Source organism: Excalfactoria chinensis, chromosome Z (assembly GCF_039878825.1).
Source record: "Excalfactoria chinensis isolate bCotChi1 chromosome Z, bCotChi1.hap2, whole genome shotgun sequence".
NCBI classification, from domain to species: Eukaryota; Metazoa; Chordata; class Aves; order Galliformes; family Phasianidae; genus Excalfactoria; species Excalfactoria chinensis.
The window spans coordinates 68596311-68611495 of NC_092857.1; the positions used below are offsets into that span (position 1 = coordinate 68596311).

Consider the following 15185-nt stretch of genomic DNA (forward strand, 5'->3'; position numbering starts at 1 on the left):
TGACAGCAGGCTGTGTATAAAGCAGTCTTGCATAGAAGTTGCTATATACAGTGATAACTGACTATCTAGATGTCTAGTGCTGATCAGACTGTCTTTTCCATTTGTAAATTACTTCTGCCCATTTTCTATTCTCAGCAGTAGAACAGTATTTGCTGTAAAACATAAAATATGGACCTGATTGTCAGGTTTTTTTAGGTACACGTGCAGTCTAATGTGGGCCCCAGTAAACAATCAGGACATTCCCTTTGTTTTTCTTCTCATGCCTAGTAGTCCACAAATAATTCCATCAGAATCAATAGGACAGTTTCTGCATAAGCTTGTAGCAGGGGCAAAAGGCCAAATCGATATTACACTGGCTTGACTGCAAACGATATAGCATTCCTGGTCCCCAGCTGGCCTGAGTAATAGAGGGAAAAAGGAATGACATGTATTCTGTTCTGCTTTATGATAAGTATGTTAGAGCTGCCTGTGGAAACATGAATAGGCACTTTGTATTTGATTATTTAATCTCAGATTTGTGTGAATTGCTGTAGTTTCACCTGTAATTTAATTCTGATGGGGATTAATAGTAAATCATTGGGACTATAGTCTGAGGGCATGGAGGTAGGACAAGTGGCATTGAGGCATAATTTGGCTCCATGGTTTTATAAACCATAAGAAGAGAAGCACTGACTTTTTCTTTGATATTTCAAGCAGTGTTTTTAAAGCTGGAATCTCAGAAAACGGTCTTTTAAGCTATAAATACACTTGTCAAGGAAACTTCTGAGGTACAGTAGCTCTGCTACAGTTAGATTTTACTTACTGTTGCGGAGGTTCGTTAAGTTTTCAAATCTTACTGTTTTCTTCATGATACTTGGCAGATGCAGAATATGGCAGAAACTGGATCACTTGGCACAGCTTGTGTGAGACACTCACGTGAGTTGCAGGCGCTGCCAGTTTCTCAGTGGAGCTTGTAATATCCATTAACCCTTATGAAGTGGATGCGTGAATGTTTTCTGCAGGCACCTTTGCACCCCAAACGAAGCAGCCTCTTAAGTGCAGGCACCTGGCGAGGTGCCCAGGAGCATCTCATATGTTCAATAGCACAGCTTGTGAATCTCAAATGCTGGCACTGCTTTCTGATTTTGTTTCTCAAAAGCATTCTGACTGAGAGCTTACAGGATATGCATAGAGAACTAGCTCTTGCTTAAGTTTACTAAGCTGTAGCAGTCTTAGATTCTGACTTTAAACACATGCTCAAGCTGCAGAAGTTTAATTCACAGAACTTAGAAATAGCTAAACACACTAGTGAAACTGCAGTGTCTTGATACAGAGCTGTTTGCTTTTATGGAATGTAGAGAAGTAGCTCATTCAAGTAATGTAGAATTTTTCCTTCCAAATCCTGAATGGCCACATGTGCAAACAAATCCTGTTAGCAAAAGTGACAACACACCATAAGCAGTTTAAATTTAAACTTCTCCTATTATACGTAACACTCCCATGTCCTTTGCTGGAATGTCTGTGGTCCTCCTGACTGACTTACCAATTTACCCAGCTGAACATCTATTTTCGCCTCAAAGAAGACTAGTATCTTTGGTCTCAGAAACTAACCCAATAACAAGTCAGATCAGGTGCTAAGCGGGAAAAGAGACATTACTGGAAGTTGCTATCACCTTCATTGTCAGTGTGGTCACTACAAGAAATTATGAGTAAAAATAAATATATTTTCTGCAAAACTCAGTTATCGGTTACAGAATTTACTTAAGCTGAGATTTACAGAAGGAAGGCATTGCAGTAAATGGTAATAATTTTATTTATTTGCAAAAAAATTCTGTATCAGAGAAACACATCATTTTTTGTCTTTGATCATTTTTTTGAGCTCAGTGTATTTGTGGTTACCCAAGTTGATCAGTTGGATAAGCTCTGTGTCATCTTTCTTTTTCTTTTCCCCCAGTAACAATGCAAACATGTTTTCAGTATTGGTTTTGTTTTAGTCTGTCTTATGTATTTAGTCACTGACTAAATACACAGGATGATATTTTTGACCAATTTAAAAATTAAAGTGACCTTCAAGATGTTAGAAAGTATTACAAAAAGAAGAAAGGATAAAAACTAATCTACAAGGAGATTATGGAGAACAGTCAATTTTAAAAAATACAATTGGACATAGATATAATTTCATAACTTTTCCAGTAATTGTGATTATTTTTAACTCATTTTATCTCAGTACCAATATAAATTGAACACCAAGAGCCGTCTGTATGTGTTTTCCTTAGCAATTATCTAGCGTTGTGTTCCAATGTCTAAAGCACTTTAAGGAGTCTTCTGAAATTTATGGCATGTGAAAGGCTTATAGTTCCAGCCTTTCATAGGATCTGAAAAACACATTTTTATTGTTCTTCCACTTCACGGGTCAAAAAGCTTTTACAAAGTAAAAATTGAAAAAAAAAAAAAAAAAATCCCTAAATTAAATTAAAGCTTAGCATTTTGAATAAAACCCTTTCTTTTGCACAAAACAAAAAGCAAGAATGAAAAATATGCCACAGGGTAAAAAGCCTCCAGTATAACAAGTGAAATCAGAGAGAAGCAAAAGACTCAAAGGAAATCCAAAGGAAATCCAGATTTAACAGAATGTGTATTTTGGAAAAAAAAAAAACAAAAACAAAAACCAACACTGTGCATTGCTGTGTCTGGGATGTAGGTGAAATGTCTTTTACTACAATGCACTGATAGTTTATAATTACCACAAGTTACTGTCTGCAGGAAAAGATTTGTGTTCTGTTATGTATGTGCATGAATTTTCATAGTATCTCAAGGTGACTATATCCAACAGTGTATGGAGAATAATTTCACGTTTTTATTCAATAAGACTCTGATTTTTTATTTTTTTTTTCCTGAAGGATATTTTAATTCTAATATACATATTACAATACATAAATAATTTTTTTCCATTGTTTTCTGGCTTTTTAGACCCATTTCTGAAATTTTTGTTTGTTCTGTTCTACATTTACTGTCGTGAAATCTGTGCTGACACACAGGTTGACAGCAGTAGGGGTTTATGCATTTTGTTAAATTTGGAGTATTTATTAATTTAAGAATCTGCAGGACTTGACTTTTACTTGGTTTTAGTTTCACTTTGTAAAATAATTATCTGTTCCCTACTCTGCAGGAGTATCTTAAGGGAAACAAATGCCATGAATTTAGACAAATAACTAACCATATTATAGTTATCAGAGAACTGTTAAATTTCCAGTGTAAGGATGACCTGGAATTAGATTTGTGACAAGTTCTGTACCTTTATTATGGCTTTTTCTTAGTGAATCAATAAATGTTTTGAACAGAGACAAGCTTAGAAATTAAGATCACTAAGAATAACATCTGTGTGGCTATGACTTTTCCTGTCCATCTCAGCAAAGAGTAACCGAGAACCCACACAGTATCATTCACATTTAGTTCTGTGCAGACTGATGTACATAATGCATTTCTGTAAAATGGGATCTAGGTGACTCTTGTTTTCTAAGTGAAATATTCTCTTTCCTGTCAAGAAGGATATTGATCCTTTTCTGATAAGATTTTGATCTGAAGCATGATGTATGTTATGTCTACGTGCAACTGGATATCTAAAATACTAGTTCTATTATTGTGGATTAATGCTAGGCAGGTTTCTGACTTCTGGAGCTGAGAGGAGATCCAAATTCTAAAATACAGACAGCCTTAGGGCAGTTTATCACAGCAAGCTTGTTAGTGGGTTATTCCTTTGGATAAACTAGCATTTTCTCAGTATTTTCTAGTATTGGCTCTACTTAGCTATTAGTAGTTGTTATTCCCTGATAATCATTGCATGACAGAATTATTTGAATTGGAAGGGATCTTAGGAGTCAGCTTGTCCCAACTGTTTTGCCATGGACAGAGGCTTCCCCACCAGCTCAGCTGCCCAGGGCCCCATCCAGCCTGGCCTTGAGCACCTCCAGGGATGGGGCACCACAGCTTCTCTGAGCAGCCGTGCCAGGGCCTCACTGCTCTCTGAGTGAAGAATTTCTTCCTAATATCTAAGTCTACCCACTTTCTTCATAGGAGGAGTGCTCCAGCCCTCAGGACCCAATCCAACAGCTCTATGCTTTACTTGTGATAGGAGGCTAGGCCTGAACTCGGTATTCCAGGTCCTAATGAAAGTGGAGTACAGGATGGCAATCACTTCCCTGAATCTGATGTTAATACTTATGTTGCAGGTTGGGATATGGTTGACCTTCTGCAAGTAAAAATATAGAATGGAAAGTTGCCTCTTATCTAGAGAGCCTATAATTGATGGCAAACAACAGATAAAAACAATGTTCAAAACACGTAAGAGATGAGGGAAGAAGCAAACAACACTGGCAGGTAGCAATTTCAGCATATTTGCCCCAGAGTTTGTGTTAACTTTTTGTAGACTTCACAGAAAGGTAGGGGCATGGAGAAGGACAATTTAGCAATTTTATAGCTTGTGGTTTGGAGAGCTGTGCCAAATTGTAAGGGCTACTTGAGGAGAAGCAAGGAAGACAACAGTCTCAAAATATAACAAGGGGCCTAATGTCATGGACAGTGTAAGCGTGATGGTTGATATTTGTACACAGAATGAGAAAGATAGATGAGGGCTAGACAAAGGCCATGAAAGTAAGGACGAACCAATAGATATCTGAGAGTCAAAGAAACGATGCCAAGGAAGGGGCAAAGATTTAGAATTATCCTTGACATGACAACTTAAAACAAAGAAAAAATGATGTGAGCTAATGTTGAAGTTACAAGCAGCTTCAATTTATTTTACATGCTGGAGCAAAGAAAATTGTCTTTCACTTAATATTGGCTGTGATGTACCTGAGGAAATTATGTTGAAGTTTTGAAGAGACTGAGAGGAATTCTGTGTATTTGCTACTGTTTATTTATTTTAGATTCGTTCTTGACAATATTGCATTCCAGGAGAGGGAGTGGTTCACTTTTATCTGCTTTTTGGAGATGGAGATTTTGTTCATAGTTGTTTTAAAACAGTACTATAGCCCAGTACTCCAATAAGAGTCTCCTACTGTTTTGGTGACAATGTTATATAATTCCAGAAATTATAAAACAGTGTTTTCTAGTAAAAAGGAAGAAAGACATGCCAAAAAAAGACAGAAAGAGAAAGAAGTCAGATCTTAAAAACGTAAACCAACCAACCAATAATAAAAAAAATACATACACAAAAAAAAAAAAAAAAAATATCACCATCTGTCTTGAAAAAAGTGAACTGTAGCATTCTTATAAGGCAGTTGTAAGTCAGAGTTTCTAAGTATAAGTTTGCTGAAATGTTCTTTGACCTGATTTGATTGCCTTATTTTGTTCTCATTATAGGCCATTCTTTACAGAAGTATAGAATTGCAGGTGATCAAGATGCGTTTGTCAGAATAAACTTATTCATTTTTTTCTTTTTTTTTTTTCTTTTTGCCTTTCAATAAAATCAACTAAAAAAACAAAAAAGCAACAAAAAAAATCCACCAAATAAGCAAGGTCATTTTGTTAAAAATATATTTGTTTATACAGAATAAGAAAGAAGTCACCAAATCTTTCAGAGACTTCTAAATCATTATAGAAATCAATATTTTGTGCTATAAATGATCAAGTTTCCCTATGCTGCAATTTGCAAATTACCAGCAGTTCAAAAACCATTTGCAACGAAACACATCTAGATTCACATAATGACGGTGTGCATTGAAGCTATGGGAAATGCAGTACATTAAACTTTCACAAATACTGCAAAAGACCAAAAAAACCCACAAAACCCAAAAACAAACAAACAAACAAACAAACAAAAACCCCCAAAAACAAAAACCAAAACATCAACAACAACAAAAAGTGATGGCAATTTACATCATGGTTTTTTGTATCTTTTTTTTTTTTTTTTTTTTTCGTGAAATTGTTTTCTTCATGCTTGAATCCTTAAGATTCTGCAAGTTCCTAAAATCAACATTTGGCACTCAGTTTCACAGTGCGTTTTGGTGTGTTGGTAGACTTGTACTGTCTTGAAGTTCTATGCCATACCTGCTCATTTAATTGAGGGTTTATACAATGTGGTACCCTTTTTCCCAGAGCCTTTTGCTTTCACTAAGCGGCCTTTTGAAATAAAAGTTTCCCACCTGGTATTTGTAGCATTGTGTAAAGCAAAGACAAACAGAAAGTACAAAAGCAAAAATGGCAACAAGATAGGGCATCAACACCACCATGCTGTTAAGCATTTCCTTTGAAATCTTTTTTTCCCAGCAGTGTAAGATGAACGTAGGAAGGACCTCAGGAGTCTCCTATGAAAGCTGATAGTGAGCACTGCAGTGCAGTTAGATAATGTCTGCTTAAAACAAATGAAACAAACAAACAACTGGCGATGAATACAATATATATGAAAAAAAGGAAGGAAGGAAGGAAGGAAGGAAGGAAGGAAGGAAGGAAGGAAGGAAGGAAGGAAGGAAGGAAGGAAGGAAGGAAGGGAGGAAGGGAGGAAGGGAGGAAGGGAGGAAGGGAGGAAGGGAGGAAGGGAGGAAGGGAGGAAGGGAGGAAGGGAGGAAGGAATTTTGTTCATCTTTGCAAGACTAGTGCTCTGCATAAAACAGCAGTATTTGGCTATTCCTTTATGATAAATACAGAAAATGGTGCACAGACTGGGTTTTTTCTGAACACAGGACTCTTGTTTCTCTACTTCGCTTCTCTTTCATGCACATCCTGTGCTGAGACAGATGATGTACAACCTCAGCTCTGTTCAGCAGCCAGTAGCTGGCATTTCGGTGTGTGTGCACATGTAGCGTTAGCATATGTGCATGTGTCTGTGACCTTGGTGCAGTCAGGACAGCAGAGCAGCTATTCTGATTAAACTCCAGCTGACAGTCTGTAATCTGACGGTAGCTATTAATGCAAAGAGTATCCATTCCACCAGATCAGCAACTGTGCAACTTCCAGCTCAGCTTTCTCAGTTTCTGAATTCTAGGAAGCATTAGAAGCAGACTGGTATAATAGTTGGTAAATTCAGCTTTCAGTGCTAATTAAAAATAAACTCACCATAGAAAACATTTTTACTCTTTGCCTTTTTATGTCTTTAGTGGTAAACGGAGTATCAGTTTCTGACAAACCATTCTAATTTCCTATGGGGAATGTTGTTGATTAGCAGACATTAGATGTAGAGGTAAAGCACACTATTTACATGTCTCATTCACAAATATAAGGTTTTTCTTCCCATTAATTCTGCAGATTTCTCCACAGCTCTGCCCATAGCTCACAGATGCTAGGCTGGTGACAGGCCTTGCATAATGGACTGTGCATCCATACTATGGTACAGCCATCGCTGTCCTGGTGGGATACTTCACTGTTGTGCTGTAATGAAGAATCACGTACTCAACATTTGTTACCTACCTGGCCACTGCCAGAAAAATGGTCATGAGACTGGAAATCCTATTAGCAGCCATATGTTGCTTTTTAATGATTTCCTGCAAATACAATGTGAAGATCACGTCAGGAAGCTAATAAATTATTTTATTCTGTGCAGTGCATGCTCTTGCAGTAAAATAGTCTAGAAAGGTTCAAGTTCATCAGCACAGCACATTCATCCTATATGTCAGTAAATCCCCAGGAGTCAGCAAAATGCATCTCAGGGAGAGGCAGCAGACTGGGAATGGGTCTGTAAAAGGAGCAAAGGGAGTGCAAGGCTCTGCTGCTTCACAAGTGAGTAGCAAGGTAGTCTCTGTGCCTGGGTGTCTGTGCAGTGGTAGATGTGCAGTGTGGGTTTGGTCTGCATGGCTCTGAAACTAATTAAACCAGTTCTCCAAGCAGGCATGTGAATATTGTTGGACAATGCTTACCAGCTAAAGGGAAAAGAGCACAAACTGGAATTTGTGAACCAAGCATAGTCTGCCATGTCTTTATATCTAAGGGTGCGTTTAGGCCATATTCATCCTTGACTGAATTTTGCACTGGAACAGACATGTTCGGTTGGCCAATCTGGGTTCTTCTGCTTATCAGATGTCCCTAACTTCTTTTTGGTTTTAATTATTATTCCATGAGGAATAACTGAAATTGAAATTGTATATTTTATCTGGGAGCAGAAGAATGAGTGCAATCTGAATCCATACTGATGTGTTAAGAAAAAAACAAACAAGTGTAGAGGTGTCTGTTCAGTCATGAGATAACTTGCATCTGTCTCAGAAGTTCTGCTGGTCTTACATGTATAATGTATATATGTATCCCAAAATATCTAGCTGTCTGAGGACAATCACCTGCTCAGTAACCAGATTACATGTGAGTGTGCTGAAAATAAGTAGGTAGAAACTGAGAATGAATATGTGTTACCATGGCTAAGGGCATCCTGTGATGAGCTGTATGCCATAGGCCATGTGTGCAGTGCTGTGTGTGTAGTCCTGAGCAGAAAATAAATATCATCAAGTACATAAATGGGGAAGCCACAGTGACAATAAGGTGGGTAGTCATTCTGTCAGTTTGACAGCATTGCTAGGCATTTTTAACGCATACAGTATTTTCTGTTGCTCTGCATTTTGCTGTAAGTGTTCTCGATGTCTCCATTAAGTGTACAGATTCTTCTGATCTTTATTGGGAAAAAAATCTTAAAAGGCTCTAATCCCTTTTCATTTGTGTAGCCTAAGTGAACAGCTCCCATAGCAGAACAATTCCTACCCTGAGGATGTGTTTTGAATTACTTTGCTGTACTTCAGGAAAGTGTGCCTGTTCTCTGCCTGCCTTTTTTGCCCCGGGAGAAGACTGAGAGAACAATGGTTGTCAGTCACTGAGGGGAGACCAGACTTCCAGTAGCTGCAACTGACGCTTTTCTGTTGCAGTGCTGTTACTGATAGAACACAAAAATAAAACCAGGTCATTTGACCATATGATTAGCACATTCCTGTTGAACTCTAAGTGACCTTAACCTTCCGGCTCTTCACAGAATTCCCATGTTTCTCACTTCAGAAAAATTTCCTCCTAAACTGTAGGTTTTTTCTTTTGATTCTGAGATATGCCTAGTGGTTACTTATGAGGTTCTCATGGACTACATTGGCAGAAACAAGAAAAGATGCACTTGAGTGATTGTGAAGACACACTGTGTAACCAAATCTGTTAATATATTAAGGAACTGAGGATGTGCCCAATAACAGCTTTGATGTATAACTTTTTCTTTCTTTTATCTTACGGTTGACTCATAGTTTCATCAGTGCTCTAGCATGAGCTGTTGTGAAAGTGGCTTACATTTTTCCTTCTGCCCTTCCAGCTTGTGACAGTGACCACTGGGGACCTCACTGCAGCAGCCGCTGTCAGTGCAAAAACGGAGCCTTGTGCAACCCCATCACTGGAGCCTGTCACTGTGCATCTGGTTTCAAAGGCTGGCGCTGCGAGGAGCGCTGTGACCAAGGGACGTATGGAAATGACTGCCATCAGAAATGTCAGTGTCAGAATGGAGCCACCTGTGACCATGTGACTGGAGAGTGCAGATGTCCTCCTGGATACACTGGAGCCTTGTAAGTAGAGGGCACATGGTACACAGGCGGGAAATGCAGAGTATAAAGAGTGCTAACAGGGGAAATCGAGTTTGGGTTAACTTCTGTTGGTTACAGAAGGTAACCCCTAGTTGTGTCACCTTCTGTTACCTCCTAGGTCTGTTCCCTTAGGTGTGTTGCATGGACGCTATGCGAAATTCATTTTGCTTCTCTTGTGAACTGCTTTCTGTTGCCTACTTTTGACCACAAACAAATGATAGCACTAGCAACATAGCGGTAGCTGGAGAGCGAGCCTTGTGCCAAAGTAACAGTTGTGTCTACTGTGTACCACCTCTGCAGCTGTGAGGATCTCTGCCCCCCGGGGAAGCACGGACCGCAGTGCGAGGAGAGATGCCCCTGCCAGAATGGAGGCATCTGCCACCATGTGACTGGGGAGTGTGCGTGCCCACCAGGATGGATGGTAAAAACACTTTCTGAAATCAACAGTGCCCTGCAAAATTTCCGAATTTCTAGATTTCAGACAGCATCAGAAAAGAGCAGTGAATTAGAACATAAAATGCAGTCCGCCTGTAGCCAGGAGTAAAAAGAAGTGTATTTCAGCATAAAGAACTGGAATCAAATACTTGAAAAACCATCTGTTGCTGAAAATCCTCCAGTTCTGAACCACTGTTTTAAACATGTAAGGTCCTGGGAAGCAAGAGATGTGAATTATACAAGCACTAGCCCTTAAATTTTGCCTAGAAAGCATTCACTTCCAGATAGAAATCAATACTCTAGGGTGCTGATACCTCCTTAGAGAGACACTGTATTTTTCATGGAGGATTTTGCATCATTTTCAAATGTATAGTATGCATTAAAATAAATAAATAAATAAAGCCTAAACTTTGAGGTTTGTGATGCTAACAGAAACAAGACATCAGAACTTGACCATTATCTCTTGACTTTCTACCCTCTGGTTAGTGGGTAGGGAAAGAAGCTACAAATGAAATTCCTTATTTGCTTGTAGGCTCCCTTACCAGACTGCCAGTTCTGAGTTAGGAAGTGGGGAAGTGATCAAAAGGATTGAAAGTGATGAAAGCCCAAAAGTTTCCTTATAAAACATTTGTAGATAATATTTACAATCATATTTATTCATTTTTTTTCGATGCCCATGATGGGTGAAAATCCACATTAATTGAACTTCTAATTATCTCATGGTACGTGAGGAGTTCAGTGGTCACATGAGCTCTTCACCAGGTAGGGTACATCACTGTGAGGAAATGATGTCTCACTGTGTGAGCATTGCTCACCCATCAGCCTAACTTGGATAATGGTAATTTTAACGTTTATTCTGTTTTATGATGGAAGAACATAAATTATTGATCACAGGATACAAGTGTTTGCATTTCGTCTTTACATCCTCTATCGGCCTCAATGCCACTAATATAAAGACATATATGATGAAGTAGTGAGTATTTTGTGCCAGTGTGTATCTCAACTAATAACCTACTATTTAGCTTTTAGATTAATTATCCATTCCAAATAGTTATTTAAGCATAATTTGATATTAGTTTTAGATTTTTCAATTTTGTTTGACACAATTTTTTTAACCTTTTTTGCTTTCTGTGTCAAATACCACCTCTAAAGTGTCTCATGTTAGCTAAAACTCCTGTGAATCTTTTGCCTGATGAGATACTTGTAAATCTGCTCCTCTTGAATTGGCTTCTTGAAGGTCTTAAGGTCTGATACTTCTGTCAGTGCATAACTGCAGTAAATTCCAAATATGTAATTAGCAGTGCAGATATTGAAATACTGTGGAAAAGAAGCTTTTAAGGTATTTCACTGCTTTCAGTGAAATTAGGGAGCTTTTCCTTTCATCAGAAATATCAACAAGAGATTGTGAAGTTGTATAGTTGGGGCATTACAGCAATTGTGGATTTCTGTGCTTTGACTCGCTAGTGGGCTTTTCTAGACATCTTGAAATATATGACTGCTGAAATTGGGAAGAGTTTGACATCAATTAGTCTTAAATGTTTTTTAATTTTCAGTGTTGCTTAGAAGTAGTATTTTCCTGGAGGATGGCTGCCATTTACTGCTGAAGCATAGAGTGTGAGATAGAGATGAGCCTTTCATTTCCGGGATCTGCACTAGATGAGTGACATGATCTTGATCTCCATTACAAACATTTCTTCTTTGTCCATTCAATCTGAAATCAAAATGTAAGATTATTATTTTTTTTTTCCCTGCATACACAGGGCATGGTCTGTGGTCAGCCTTGTCCTGAGGGTCGTTATGGGAAAAACTGTTCCCAGGAGTGTCAGTGCCACAATGGAGGGATCTGCGACTCAGCCACTGGTCAATGCCATTGCAGCCCAGGCTACACAGGGGAAAGGTAAGAAAAAAATCATTTTTGCCAGACTGCTGAACCTGTGAGGGATCTGCTACAACAGAGAAAGTAGAGAAGTGATAGAAAGACCATAATGAAAAGAAAATGCCCATGATATCGATAAAAGTTCTGTGATGTGTTTTCCATGTCACTTATCTGATACTGAATCTCATGTTAAAAGTGATCACTGTTCTCTGAAGAGTTACACGGTTTCCAGTTTTTTATGCTGTGGCCCACACACTGCCAGTGTCCTGTGGGTCTTCATTTGAGTGCTGCACAGAATGATGTAGATAGGGCAGTGGGGTAAGGAGAGAAGGTCTTGGTTTTCTCCAGATGTTTGGCAGTGGCTGTAGCAAGGAAGGCTCCACCAGTTCCTCTTCAAAGTGTGAGGGTTGGGGAGTTGCCTCCTAAAGTGTTCCACTCAGACAAAGAAGTGAAACTTTGGCATTTTCTAATTTGTTGCAAAAAAATTTTCCTTGGTAGATTTCAGAGGAAAGAGAATGGCAAATTTTGAGGCAGGGTAAAGTGGTGAAAGAAATGCTTTCCTGCATACATTCTAAACAGCGCACAACTCAGTTGCTGAAGTCAGCAGTGTCTTAATCACTGTGGTCAGTACAGGGGATCTCTGCCAACAATAGTAAGTATTATAACCATATGCTCTTCCCACACGAGCTTCACAGGGCATAGAGGAAGCTGTGTCAGGCATTAGGGGAAAAAAAAAAATAAAAAAATGAAGAAGAGACACAATTAGTACAGAGCCATTTGCCTGCAAATGTTATGAGGGCTGATATGAAAGGAATGCCTCCTATTTTATTATCTTGGCCCGGAATTTATATTTAGAGTAGCCCTGTTGAGAAGGACTTAATGGCCCTGGTAGATGAAAAACTTAACATGAGCCAGCAGTGTGTGCTTGCAGCCCAGAAGGCCAGAAGTATCCTGGGCTGCACAAAAGAGGTGTGGCTGATAGGACAAAGGAGGCGATTCTCCCCTCTCTATTCTGCCCTGGTGAGACCCCAGCTGGAGTACTGTGTCTGTGTCTGGGACCCCCAACACAGGAAGGATGTCAAGCTTTTGGAGAGGGTCTGGAGGAGGGCCATGAAAGTGATCCAAGGGTAGAAGCACCTCTCCTATACAGACATGCTGGGATGGTTCAGTTTGGAGAAGAAAAAGCTATGAGCAGACGTCACTGTGGCCTTCCAGTATTTAAAGGAGATTGTAAACATGAAGGAAATTAACTTTTCACATGGGTAGATAGTGGTAGGACAAGGGGGTGTGGTTTTAAGCTAAAGGATGGAAGATTTAGATATCAGGGGGAAAATTTCCACTGAGAAGGTGGTAAGGTGCTGAAACAGATTGCCCAGAGAGGTTGTTTATGCCCTGTCCCTGGAGGTCTTCAAGGTCAGGTTGGATGGGGGCCTGGGCAGCCAGATCTAATACTTAATCTAGTGGCTGGCAACCCTACCTGTGGCATGGGAGTTGGAGCACGATGATTCTTGAGGGTGCTTCCAACTCAAGCCATTCTGTGATTCTATGAAAGCTTGTGCCCAGTAGGGTCCCATGAATGTTTGCACAGGAACAGAAAGAATATCATATGCAAGTTTGTCAGGACCTATTGAACTAATACAAGGCTGAAGGTGACAGTTTCCTGGATCACATCATTACTGGTGACAAGATGTGGTGTGACCACTATGAGCTGGAGTCAAAACAACAATCCATGGAGCGGAAATGTAAATTCCTCATCAAAGAAAATCTTTAGACACATCCCTTGGCAGGTAAGGTGATCCTTCTGCATCTCATGGAACTCAGACAAACCACTGCAACACTGACTAAGCTGAAGGCTCAAACTTCAGAGTCAGGACAGAGAAGAAGACAACTTTTCTCTTGTAACACTTTGACTCCAGGCCCCAAATCAGTTTGAAGACAGTGGAGCACATTGCCAATCTTGTCTGGATCATCCTACCGTACCCACCATATATTCTTTATTTTGTGCCTTCTGACTTCTCTCTGGACTGATGAAAGATGCAGTGCATGGGAAACATTTTCCTAGCAACAGTGCTGTCATAGCAGCTGCGAAACAGTGGGTCACCTCTGCTGGTGCAACCTTTTGCATGCTCTTAGTTAATCACTGGCAAAAATGCATAGCTAATGGTGTTGACTTTGTTGAAACAGAGTGTTTTGTAGCTGAGAATTTGCTCTATCAAATAGCATTATTTTACTGTTTGTATCTGTTGTAGATTCTATTGGAATAAGTAGGAGGCATTTCTTTTGGAATGATCTATGCGAATTTGCCTCTGAGGAAACAGTGCAGTGATTGGTAGATGCATTTAAAGAGACACATTTCAGCAGGGAAATCAATAGAATATTCATGTGAGAATCCACATGTCACTCTCTGGTCTTTCTTAAAGCAAATTTTTTTTTTTGTCTTAGAATATAAATCTGACTGTAGTCTGAAATTCCTTGCAGACTGCAGTATTTTGATTCATTTTGCAAGTCTGAGCTCCCTCTTTCCTGCTGAATAGAGTGGATTTGTTAATCTTTTGTTTTTCAAGATACTCTAAGGGCAGGAATGGGTAAGAACCAAGACTGCAGACAGCCAGTTATTATGGCTGTAGGTTTGGCAAGGGTTGGAAGTATTACAAGAAACGCATGGACATTGGCTGAGCTAGGATGGACATGCCAGCAGCAAAAATGATATTTAAAGGTTCTAAACTCTTCTCAGCTTTTGTTTTTAACTTACTAGTGTCTGCCTGAGATTTCAGTCAGGTTAGCTGCTCCTGAAACTTGGTCATACAGCAAGAAAAAAAGAATTGTTGGAGTAAAATCACAGTTTCTAGGTGATCTAATTTAACACAAGAGAGCCTAGTTTAAAGTTCAACTCTTCAAAACTAATGAATATGCTATTAAAAAGAAACTGGACATATAAATATTGTCTAATTTTTCTGGGGATGCTGGTTGTTATTTAGAGAAATTTCATTCTCAGCTTTATTTGTATAACTTTATTAGGAAAGATTTAGTTAGATTCCACTTTGTTGTAATGCTAACCCTTTGAAATAAAAGAGATTTTATTACTGACTCTGGTCAGAGCTGTTAAAAACACCTTAAAATTTCCAGATTGAGGTATGTACCACAGAAGCATGAAATGAATGTGCCTTCCCATTCTACCTCAGAGGGCTCTGCTGAACATGTTGCAGTGTCTTGTACTATACTAGTCTTTGAAATTTTCCTGAAGTAAACCATCAGTCATACAGTTTTATTATGAAATGCTAACTGTATAAGAAGAGTGGAAAGAAACTACCACTTAGGTTATTTATATGACCAGTGAAATCAGCAAGTTTTGAGCTTATAAAAGC

General features: G+C 39.0%; 1 protein-coding gene across 3 annotated transcripts in view; it reads left to right on the forward strand.

The window, feature by feature from the left end:
• Positions 1-15185, forward strand: part of MEGF10 (multiple EGF like domains 10) — a 95405-nt gene that overhangs the window by 39337 nt on the left and 40883 nt on the right. For all 3 annotated transcript variants that reach the window (XM_072359551.1, XM_072359549.1, XM_072359550.1), the window contains exons 6-8: positions 9245-9491; positions 9810-9930; positions 11705-11841. In XM_072359551.1, the coding sequence (XP_072215652.1) occupies positions 9245-9491; positions 9810-9930; positions 11705-11841 (505 nt within the window). The remainder of the gene's footprint in view (positions 1-9244; positions 9492-9809; positions 9931-11704; positions 11842-15185) is intronic.